Source organism: Vulpes vulpes, chromosome 13, assembly GCF_048418805.1.
Source record: "Vulpes vulpes isolate BD-2025 chromosome 13, VulVul3, whole genome shotgun sequence".
Lineage (NCBI taxonomy): Eukaryota > Metazoa > Chordata > Mammalia > Carnivora > Canidae > Vulpes > Vulpes vulpes.
The window spans coordinates 18,150,526-18,163,223 of record NC_132792.1 but is presented as its reverse complement, the minus strand read 5'-3'; the positions used below and the strand labels follow the sequence as shown (position 1 = coordinate 18,163,223).

Below are 12,698 nucleotides of genomic sequence, written 5' to 3'. Positions count from 1 at the left end.
TATTGAGGCACCTTGGTGGCACAGTCAGTTGAAATCTGACTCTTGGTGTCAGCTCAAGTCATGATCTCAGGGTCCTGGAATTGAGCCGATCCCCTCGTTGGATTCCATGTTCAGTGTGGAGTCTGCTTGGGATTCTCTCTCTCTTTCTTTTCTTTTCTATTTTTTTATAAGATTTATTTATTTTAAAGAGAGAGGGAGATCAAGACTGTGAGTGGAGATGGGAGGGGTAGAGGGAGAGGGAGAGAGAATCCCAAACAGATGTACCACTGAGTGCAGAGCCCAATGTGGTACTCCATCTCATGACCCTGAGATGATCTGAGCTGAAATCAGGAGTCGGTCACTTAACTGTCTGAACCACCCAGGTGGCCTCAAAATGACCTTTCTCAGGCAGCCCCGGTGGCTCAGCGTTTTAGTGCTGCCTTCAGCCCAGGGCATGATCCTGGAGACCTGGGATCGAGTCCCACGTCAGGCTCCCTGCATGGAGCCTGCTTCTCCCTCTGCCTGTGTCTTTGCCTCTCTCTCTCTCTCTCTCTCTCTCTCTCTGATGCATAAATAAATAAAAAATAAAATCTTAAAAAAAAAAAGACCTTTCTCTAAAATTAAGTGCAGTTCAAGTCACCACTCACCAAGGTTGATGACAAGTCCAATGTAATATCATTTTGGTGACCCGTTGTTCATGCCCTCCCCCTTTGGGATTATAGGTCCCTCGGTCCCCATCCTGGGGTTTAGGCATTCCAATAACATGGACTTTGACAATTTTGCTGCCTGTGATCCTTACCTAGCTGGCCCTGATGGCTACCCCTATTCCATCCCTGAACTCCTGGTTGTAGGTCCTGAGCAGAGGCCACTGAATGATCACCCTCCCAATCACACAGCCTTTACCCTTCGTGTCCTGTGGCCTCCAAGAGCCCCTGAAATCAGGAAGTCCCTAAGGCCCCATCTTTAAACCAATCCTGAAACCACCCTCTCTAGTCTACAGAGATCTAGGCACTGCTGCCATCAGCCCCCTTTACCCTCCAGTTCTTCTTTTTAATAACAGCTTTGCTGAGATATAATTCACATACCATGAAAAGTATATCTCACTTATTTTTGATATATTCACAGTTATGCAACTATCCCCACAATCTATTTTAGAACATTTCACCACCCCTGAAAGAAATCCTATACATTTTTTTAATGAAACAAATATTTTTGAGGATTGCAAATTGGTTACAGTTTGACTGGACTAGAAACCCTTTACTTAGTAGCAGTCACTACCATACCTCATCATGCCCCAGCCTTGGGCAACTACTTTCCATCTCTGTGGGTTTGTCTATTCTGGACTTTTAATATAAATGGACCTAAATAATATATGGTCTGTTGTGACTGATGTCTTTCACTTAGCATAATGTTTTCAATATTCATTCATGATGTAGCATGTAGCTGGTTCCATTTTATTGCCAAATAATATTCCATTATATGGATATACCAAATTTTATTTCTCTTTTGATCAATTGATGGACATTTGGCATCCTTCAGTTCTTGAAGCACTAAGCCTTCCTCTCTTCAGCTCTTTGCCTCTGGTGGCCCCAGATCAGGGGTTATAGACTCAAATGTCTGTCCCTGTGGTGGAAGAGAAGCAGGAACTGGTGAATACCATGGCAAATAAGAGAACATCTACTGAGGGTGGCCCTTACTCAGCCACTGGCAAGTGACCATTCTGACCTGGTATTATTAGAGCTTTAGATTGTTACAGAGAGACCGGATCCTGGATTATTATGTGGAAATTTCCCACTTTCTAAGTGTCTGTCAATGAAAACAAACAACCAGTGTGTGAGAGAGACAATACAATTCTGGTTGAGACTAAATGCTAAAGGTCATCCCTGGTGAGACAGAGACACATCTCACCTTCGGGAGCCCATGAAGGGTTAGCTGGAGTGTGAGCTCACCTGGCAACTACTGCCTTCTCATTTGGCAACACAAAAGGGCTGTTCATCCCTTTAGAGGAAAGAAAGACCCAGGTCTAAAGTCAGCACTCTGGATTAGGAGGGAGTAAAATTTCTCTTATTCTTTGGCTCATGAGTATACTGTAGCAGAAAAAAAACAAAGCACCATTAATGTCTACATTAAATTAGTGCTCAATTGCCCTGCAAATTACTTGTGGCCTACTTCAGGATGGATTGTAACCTGCTAATATGACTTTGGTTATGACTATGACTACAATCATGGTTGAGAACTGCTGATTCTGTACAAGATGTGCCCTGAATTTATGAGGACAGGTTTATGAAAATGGGAAAAAAGAAACAGTGATGGTGTGGTCTCCTTATATACAAAGATGCCATGGTAGTAGAGGTTGGGGAGTGGAAAATATTGAGGTTCATGACAACAGCAAGTGTTCATTATATAAATAACCACTCTGCCTGCCACTGTCTACTTTCCATTTTGTTTTGTATGTGACTGCAGAGGACATGGGTATTTTTAAAAAGAAAGAAGCTCATAGAAGCTACACTACAGCAGTGTAGTGCTTGGCATGTGCAAAGAGGTTTTAAATTCATTATCTAATTTGAGCCTGTGCAGATAAGCATTTTCACCTAACCCTGTTTTATAAATTGAGATATGGTGGAGAAGACATGACTTGATCATCAAGCAAAGGAGCCAAAGACTTAAATCCTTATCAATGGATTCCAAATCCCACATCTTTTCCATAGATATATAGCTGCCCTTCTAATACTTTCCAATTTTAGTTTAGGCATTTTTACATTTAATAATATAGTGTTTTATTATATTTATTTTATATACTTTATTTTTATATTTAAAACATGTTTTATGTCTTAAATTCTTGTAATTCATATTATTTATGTTATATTAATGCAGTGTTTGAGTTGATATTGTTATTACCCACTCAGAAAGTATAAGGAAAAGAAATGGTGATTTTCAAAATGTTTTCATAGTTTTCCATTCTTTGAGTCAACACTAAATTAATTAATTAATAATTGGGTGTGCATATTAATTACCGAGGCATTATAAAGAAATATGATGATAGCAACAGATTTGGGGGACATTCAATTAGTCAATCTCAACCAGATAATCTCCTTTCCTTTTCCTCTCTCAGTCTTCTCTCCCTTCTTCCCTTTTGTCTTCTTTTCTTTCCTCCTTTTTGTTTTCTTCTTTTCCTATTCAGTGAGGGGATATTTTATAAGAAGCAAGAAACCCTTCAGACTCAATCAAAATTGTGCTTTTTTTTGCTTAATACATTTATATGTTCAATTCATTCAACAGTGAATATTTGTTGAGTTACTACATTGGTTTCTTATTGCTGCTGTAACAAATTGACACAAACTTGGCAGCTTAAAACAAAGAAAATTTATTACCTTAGTTCTGGAGTCAGAGGTCTAAAGGAGCCAGGTGGTCTGCATTCCTTCTGGGGTTTTGGAGGGGAGAATCCACTGCCTAGTCTTTTTCAGCGAATAGAGGCCACTTGCGTTCCTTGGCTCCTGGCCCCTCTTTCTACTCTCTCCAGTTTCTTGCCTGTTGTGACATCTACTTCTGCCTTTGACTTTTGAGTCTCCCTCTCATAAGGACCCTTGGGGTTCCATTGGACCCCCCTGGATGACTCAGGATAATCTGATGTTAAAATCAGCTGATTAGCAACCCATTCCATTTGTAACCCTAACTTCTGCTTACCATGTGAACTAACTATTCCATGTAAACTAACTATTCAGAGGTTCTAGGGATTAGGAAATAGACACCATTAGGGATTGGGGATATTGTATCTATTATGTGCCAGGCACTGTACAGATTTATATTCTGTGGGATTCTGTTCTGCTAATTAGATGTACTTATCACTGACAGCTGGAGATCTTTGTGTCTTCCATTTTTCTATTTGAGGAACAAAAATCACCCATATATCCAATGTCTGCCTCTTCAGACACACAACAGATATACCATCTGTGAATTTGTGTCAGCTAAATAGAAAGTACCCAGCATCTGATGTCACCACTAACCTCAAGTGAAGTAACTTCCTTTGAGGCAGTAGCTGTGGATCACTATCAAGATCACTATGACATATCCAGAGTTATCTCTCATTATTGTGTGGTGCTTTTTTTTTTTTCCCCATTGTAATTCTCTCTCCTACCACAGGTTAGCTAATACTTACTGTAAAGGCTGACCTTTGTTGGCCTCATCCACTTTCACAAGGATGGGAGATAGGGTAATGTGTGGAATTTAGCATCTCAACAGGGTCACCTTGGCAAGTGAAAGGAGGCACTATTAATGATCATTCAAAAACAGTAGCTGGAAAAGAAGACTGTCTTGGGAACAATGGGCCATAAGGTGTCCTAAATTTTGAGTCCAAATGAATAGCAGCCATAAACACTAGCTATAAAAATGTATTGACTACTCCATTGGGTCAAACCACTGCAGTTGAAGCTTAATGTACCTCATTTCATTTAATTCTTACAACATCTTAGAAGGTATGTATGTATGTATGTATTATTATTATTATTATTATTAATCCCTAGTTTAAAGTTGAGGAAAATGAAGCTCAGAAATTTAAATACCTAGCTTAAGCTAGTAAATTGCTAAGTTTGGATTTAACCTAATTTTGTGAAACACTAAGCTGAATGCTTTTTCTATTATATTGCCTTCCAAAAAAAGTGTAGATTCTTGGAAATTGTTGTTGTCAGCTGGATACAGTTGGGTATTTTAAGAGATGTTAGATGTTAGAGATACACAATACCTTTATTAGAGGTCTATGAAAAAACCAGGAGCTAAATAGATACTTTTTCTTTGCCTTTCCTTTAGGTCTGTCAGTTTGTCGTCTCTGTAAATGGGCTCAATGTGCTGCATGTAGACTACCGGACCGTGAGCAATCTGATTCTGACAGGCCCTCGGACGATCGTCATGGAAGTCATGGAGGAGTTAGAGTGCTGAGCAGGTGGACGTCCTGCCCTTATGTGGCCTGAGGATGATCAAAGCCAGGACAACACAAAGCAATGCAATGACAAGACTTCCATTCAAATGGATGGTTTTGGACACACAAATCTTTTCTCCATACATACACATCTTGATTTGAGTTTCATACACTGTTTGAATGTGGAAAAACTGGGTAGATCATATAAAAAAAAAAACAAACAAAAAACCCAATTTACATCAGTGTAGAAAAAATTCAGAAATAGAATTTCCTTACATAGTAGAATTGCCTTACTCGATTTCTATTTGTAGTTCTCAGCCATTGTTTTTTTATCTTAGTTCACCGAAAGTTGTCAAAAATGCTCCTCTGGCCAAAACAGCAACATGCTAAAATCCCCTCATAGGAGTCAATAGAATAATTGTTAGAGATTTTAAATTGTTCTTTTACCAAAATGAACATGGAATTGTTTATTAAAGGATCTGGGTTTCACCACACTTTTAATTAAAGCCATCTTCAAAGGAATATTACCTGCTATCTAGCATTTTGAAGAAGATCCTAAAGCATTCAAGTGCTTGAAAGCCGTTGAAAAAATGACTTTTTCTTAATTCCCGCCTTTAGTATCAACTTCTAACATATGTTTTCAATTATGGCATTAGTTAGGAAACAAAAACCTCGCGATGAATATGGATGGGATAAATAGAAAGATACTACTTACGATTATTTGCTCTGATTTCTTTTTCTGAGCCTAAATAATTTTGTTTAATCAATCAGTTCCAGAAGCTTCCTAGAATTAATCCAGCATATGTTGAATGTCAAAACAGAGGAATTTGTATATACACATATCAAGCCTCAGGCAAGATTTCACTTTGAAGTTGTCCCTTTTTAAGTGAAGTATCCTAGAACTTGGCCCATATGTGATAAAACTTGAACTTAAATTGCCTTGTTGGCCTGAATTTTTACTAGCTTTCTAGTGTAACACATTCAAAGCAATGACATGTCCTGCTTAGTTGGTGGGATTATTTTTCACCAAAACATCGTCTTGTGTTGTCATCTTTCAGCCCACTGTATATATGCATGTTTCTTTTTTTGGTTTAGAAAAGAATGCATTTGGGGGCTTGGTGTGTAGAGGAAATTCCTCAAAGTGCCAAATTAGGTAGTCAGGGAAGGCAAAACTCTTAATTTCATATAATGCATTCTGAACAACTAGGTTACTTTCTTATCATGTATTAACAAAACGAAATATGAATGTTGTACCTCAGCCATGCTTTTTGTGATAGGTTATCATAACGTAATGGTACTGGTGGAATGGAGGTCATGCCGTGTTAAAGATGTTACATGTATGTGTTTCTGGTCATCCAACTTTTCTGATCTTAGCTTTAGTCAGAGAATAGGATTTTGAAATAATATAGAATGTCTCACATTCGTACCGTCGATCTGCATTTGGGAGCTAGTATCGTCTCTGTTTGTATGTGCGTTTATACTGTATGCCAGGCTTTGTGCTACGGCACCTAACATATGTGATCCCTTTGAAACTTCATCAAAACCCTCCAAGATAGATATTATTACCCTCATTTCTCAGATGTGGCAACTAAGTCGGGGCAAGCTTCAGAATGCTCTCCGTGTTCACACAGCTGCGAGAACTACCAAGATTCAAACATGAGTTTGTCTAATGCTAAATCCGGTGTTCCCGCCCCTCCCTCAGCCTTTCCCACTGTTTGGAGCTTATTTTGTACCCAGTGCTGCGCTAGCACCCTACATCACTTATTCCTACTGACCTGTGAGGCCACTATGGCCATTATCTCCATTTTACAGCTGAGGAAGCTGATTCATCAAGAGATTAGTCATGTGCCTGAGGCCACACAACTAGTAAGTGGGAGACTTTATGATTCAGCTTGAAAAGTTTTTATGACATCTTTAAAAGATGAGTCTTTTTTTTTTTAAGTTTTTTTTTTTTTGTTTTTTTATTTATTTATGATAGTCAGAGAGAGAGAGAGGCAGAGACACAGGCAGAGGGAGAAGCAGGCTCCATGCACCGGGAGCCCGACGTGGGATTCGATCCTGGGTCTCCAGGATCGCGCCCTGGGCCAAAGGCAGGCGCCAAACCGCTGCGCCACCCAGGGATCCCTAAAAGATGAGTCTTAAATGCTGCCTGGACCCAGGGCTTCATTAAGTGACAAAAGAAGGAAGACCACCTTTGACAAGGGCATCTTCTTCTTGCCTGCCATCTGTACTTTGTACTCACGTCCTACTGCCCGTCATCTTGGGTCCTGGCATAATCTCACTTCCCTTGGACCAACCTAAGTACCAGAAAAGCATCTAGTCAGCCAACCAGATGCTTTCTTTACTCGATTCAGCTTCCTGCTGGAGGAGTTTCTTTGATTCAGAGAGTGTTAGTGATGTCTTTAGTCAAATGACTGCTAGGGGAAGAAAAGGAGAAAAGAAAGAAGGAAAGAAAGGAAGCAGGAACTGTTTCTTCCTTTGGTTCCCATCACCCTCAGTTTAAAGGCCAGCTTCCAGAGAATTCTACTTAAGGCCAAGAGAGCTTTACCTTAGCTACTCCGCAGCACCCCCTGACATCCTTACCTGGTAATTAAAGTGAGTGCTCTCATTCCCATCAGGCCACTATTTAGCTCTCTCCAGCCTTTTCACATATAGCTCCTCCTCTCTGGAATATGATTTCTCCTTCTTTGCCTGGAGAAATCTGTCTAATGAACTCCCCTTAGATATTACCTTCTCTGAGAAACCTTTGCCAGCTCCCTGGTTCAGAAGTCAACTCCCCTTCTTTAAATGCCCATGGGGCCTTATGCATCAACCCCCTATGGTGACAGCACTGATGATATTTACTCTGAGGTTGTCCCCCCCACATGTCTGTCTCCCTAACTTTTCACTCTGAGCATCTGCAGCATGGGACTGTGTCTTGTCACCCAGGTGTTTCCCTCACCTGGCACAGTTTGTGATTATAGTAGCATACCAGCTATCCATGGCTGCCTAATAAACCACCCCACAACGTGGCTTATAACGTTCTATGTGCTCATGATCCTGTGCAGAGCTTTGCAGGGATGGCCAGCCACTGCTCAGGTAGTGCTGGTTGGGTTCCCACACACATTTGTGGTGTAGGATGGCTCTGTTCATGTGTCTCATAGATGGCTGGGGGTGTTGACTGAGGTGCCTCCATTTCACCCCATGTGGCCTTTCCCCCATAGGATTCCTCGTTAGACCTCATGAGATCAAAGAAGGTGAGAATGGAAACTGCAGGACCTTTTGTGGACTTGCCTGGAGAGTCACACAGTGTTACTCCTGTAATGTGTTGTCAGTCAAAGCAAGTCACTACAGAATGAGCACTGGGTGTTATTTTGTATGTTGGCAGATTGAACACCAATAAAAAATAGATTTATTGTTAAATAAAATAAATAAATGAAATAAAATAGTATTTCAAAAAAAAAAAAAAGCAAGTCACTAAACTAACTCAGAGTCAAGAGGTGGGGAATAGGCTCTACCTTTGATGGGAGGAGCTGCAAAGAATTTGTGGCTACTTTTAATCCACTAAGAGTAGGTACTTACCATTCATAGAATAAAGGACTAAGGAATTAGCCAGCTATTGAAAGGCTTCAGCTTTTCAGATGCAAATTCCTGACCAAATACTGGGTAGAAGTTTGATATTAAGTTGTGAATAAAGCCCAGTGCCTAATGAAAACTTCAAAGTCGGAAAATCCTAAAATAATGGTGCCACATGGAGCCATAGAGAGCATGATTTTGTGTCCGCATTTTACTGATGAGGACACTGCAGTGTGGAATGTTCAGGTGGCGCACCCCAGCTCAAGAGGCTTGCTGGGGCAAGAGCCCGGGTTAGACACCAGTCTTCTGTCGCCTAATTATATGTCCTTTACAAGATAGCTTTTTGTGGTGGACACAGATGTGGTAAAAATAGGCCTTTGGCTTCTGGATATTCATAAAATGCAAGTAGTGCCAATTACCTGTGAACATGAAGGGTGTACATTTTAATTGACTCAGGCCTTGGATTGTTAAATCATATCATTAAAAAATTAAATATTTTGTGTGATATTTTAACAGGTGAATTGCTTTAAAATTTAGGAACTCCATTCCTAAATGTAACACCAAGAATTATTCTAAATTAACAGTAAGCAATATTTCTAAGAGCTTTTATTTCATGTGTGTGTATATGTGTGTATCAGTGTATTGCGTGTGTGGTTTTACTCACCGAGGGTCCCTGAAATGGCTTTCTTTGTTCCCAGAGAAAACAGTTTTGATTTTTTAGGTGGTGGAGGTGGAAATCTTTGGTTTCTTCATCAGTGTAATATGTGCTATCAGTTCAAATTTGAAAGCCACGTTTATTATTTCTGCTGTGGGGAGAAAAATGCAGTTGCCTTTTGGGTTGGTTCTGTTGTGTGATGTTTTACTATTAATCTTTGATGAATAATTGCATAAATTGATAAGGGGACTAGGTGAGAAATGATGGGTAACAGGAAACAGATATCCATGTCTGATAGATTAGATGGGGTCAGCTTCCTGCCATCTTATCAAGGGTGATAGCAATCAGCAATTAACAATTTAAAAATCATTCCCTTCAGTTCAAAATGGAGTGTCACATTTCCAAATAACTCATTCTTTTCAAATACTTGTGATAATAGTCTACTTTCAAGACCTATTTTAAACTGACATAACTATTCTCTCCTATTGAGTATTAATCCTGTTTTGTTTTCATCAGGAAAACTCTGGAACATTTCAGTTTTGCCAACTTGTTAGAGTCCGTTGATACCACTGAGCATTGTTTTACTCATTTGAGGCAGAATTTCAGGTATAATATGCTTTTCCTCAGTTCAACACCAAAAGGACAAATCTGCAGCATACCAAAATGAAGTTCATCATCAAAGTTAGCATATAATATTATCAAATGCATTAATATATGTACTTAATATATATGTTTATTTTTAAATTGGGTTGAATGTATGTTCCCCCTTCTTGAGAATTGTAGCATAACACTTAAAATTATAATATGAAAATAGATTGTATAGTATGAAATAAATGTTAAATTTTTTTTAATGGTGACTTTAGGTTTACAGCTTTTCCTGTCTTCTAGAACAAATTAGTCATTTTTTTTTTATCCTAAGAAAGGGTTGCATTATAAAGTTGCTCTACTACTCACCTATCAGAGAAAACACATTGGACTCATATCTAATTCTCTAATGTAGCCAAAAGTGCCGTTTGTAACACTACTTAATGATGGATGTTTTCTGAAGCTCTTTTGCCTGAAAAAAAAAAAGTGCATTAAAAAGCTTTTTCTGTACTGTATTTGATTTGGAATCATTTTCTCCCAACATAGCCCCATACTGATGAGCATTGTGGAATAGTCTATATAGAAAAATGCTACGTAGTTGTTTACTACTGTGGGAGAATGTTAGTTCTTTTTTTATTTTCAACTACTTAGGAAATTGATTATGTAATTCAGAATGTGTAGGGGCAGGGTAAAGTATGGGACTTAGTGATTATTTGGATTACACTCAGTATTAACTAAAAGAACTTCACATTTTTCTTTCATTTCCTTCCTTCCTTCATTTTTCCATTCATTCATTCATTCATTCATTCATTCATTCATTCAAGAAACCTCACTGAGACTTTGTTTGGCTCGGCATTGCATATAGATCCTGGAAATACAAAACTGAGTAGGTATGACCATGGATCCACCTCATCCTTTGAGTCACCTTTGGGCCTGCCTCCTAGAAGTGTTCCCTCCATCAAAGAGGGTGGGGGCGGGCTACGATATTATGGTGTTGAAGCAGGTGGTCAAATGCCAGAAACTACCATCTAATCCAAGAACTACAACACCAGCAGCAACTTACATTTAACTGTATCTTTCTGCACAACCATGTCCCCACTTTCCTGCACCCAAGGTAACCACAGTGCTGAGTGCTGACTTTACCATTCTCTTATTCTTGATCATTGTTTAGATTTTTTTAAAATGAAATTTATTAAAAGAGCATCAAGTTTTATATGATCTTCTGAGATTTGCTTGTTTTCATTCAGGATTATATTAATTACTAAGGTTCTTCAGGATTTTTGTGTGTAGTCATAACTCGTTCATTTTTCACAGGTTCAGAAATTTCTAGAGCACAAGCTATTTACTTGTCATTGGGCATTTGGGTTGCTTCCACTGCTGTTGTTATCATCATTAATGGGGTAATTATGAACATTCTTCTACCATCTCCTGGGAATAAGCAAAGGAATTTATCTTAGGTATTTACTTGGGAGAAGAATTACTGAGTCATGGGAAACGTGAGTGCTTACCTTACAAGTTCACATCTAACTAGTTTCCAAAGTGGTGAATCACTGTATACTCCCTTCCAAAATATGAAAGTGGTATATGTTGTGAATTAGCTTCTCCAACACTTGATATTCTGTGACTTCTTAATTTTTGTCAAATAAATGTCTATTTGGTCAATGGCACTGAGAGTCCTAACTTGCAGCAAAGCTCTAAATTTAAAGCACAGAAAATGTAATTAGTAATTTGTAATCCTGACTTACTACATCAGTGTCTTCATGATGCCCAGAATGTCTTGAAACTTTTTATCCTATACCCACTCTGTGAAATTGGTGAGGCAAGGATTATTGGAAATGAGTATGACATATTTGAGGATATCCAACAAATAATTATTAAGTGCCTGCTATAGGTCTGTCACTAAGTCTTTGGCAAACAACAGTAGATAAGACGGGTCCCTACCCATATGAAGTTTACATATTCTTGGGAGCCACAGACAATAAGGAGGTTATATAAATAAAATAGTTCATTTTCGGTATGGGCTAAGTGCTAAGAAGTAAGTGAAACCAGATGAGGTGATGGAGAATGACCAGGATTTCAACAAGTGGTCAGTAAAAGCCATGTTACTCGATTCCAGTGAGGCACCATTTATATTAGGGTCCATGTGAACAGCACCCCCTGGAGTTATGTAGTGCAACAGCTCTGAGCAAAAGCCTCTGCAAGCCTGATCTTTGGCTTAAATACCTCAAGCATGGATTTGAGCCAGTCTTGGAGACCTGGAGAAGAGTGTTGCAAGCAGAGGAAACAGCAAGTCCAAAGGTCCCAAGGCTGAGAAGGTCATAGGTGGTTAAGAGCATGGGATCTGGAGACAAAGAGACCTAGATTCAGATTCCAATTCTCACACTCGAGAGCGCATCCAGTTACTCGACCTCTCTAGGTATCAGTTTCCTTAACTGTAGAATGAGGATCACATCGCTGACTCCATTTGACTCTCGTGAGGATTAGATGAGCTAGCATGCGTAGAGTGCTTATCATTGTGCCTGGTCCATAGCAATAATCAATGTTGGGATGTTTCTCTTCTCAGTGCATCTTCCTGTGTCTTGGTTTTCTCATTTTTAAATAATACAATCATCTCAGAAGGCTATTATAAAGATTAATTAGTTAATACATTTGAAGGTCTTAGTACAGTACCTGGCACATAGTATTTGAAAAATAACTGCTGGGCAGCCTGAGTGGCTCAGTGGTTTAGCACCACCTTCAGCCCAGGGCAAGATCCTGGAGACCCGGGATCGAGTCCCATGTCAGGCTCCCTGCATGGATCTGCTTCCCTCTGCCTGTGTCTCTGCCTCTCCCTCCCTCTCTCTCTCTCTCATGAATAAATAAATAAAATCTTAAAAAAAAAAAAAGAACTGCTGATAGCTATTGGGGCACCCGGGTGGCTCAGTGGGTTAGGTATCTGCATTTGGCTCAGGTCATGATCTCAGGGTCCTGGGATAGAGCCCCACATGAGGCTCTCAGCTGGGTGTCTGCTTC

At 39.5% G+C, this 12,698-nt stretch overlaps 1 protein-coding gene across 1 annotated transcript in view; it reads left to right on the top strand.

Annotated features, from left to right (window-relative positions):
• Positions 1-10,201, top strand: part of DEPTOR (DEP domain containing MTOR interacting protein) — a 132,179-nt gene extending 121,978 nt beyond the window's left edge. The window contains exon 9 of the mRNA XM_072734019.1: positions 4,783-10,201. Coding sequence (XP_072590120.1) covers positions 4,783-4,911 — 129 coding nt within the window. The 3' untranslated portion in view covers positions 4,912-10,201. The remainder of the gene's footprint in view (positions 1-4,782) is intronic.
• Positions 10,202-12,698: the final 2,497 nt, after the last annotated feature.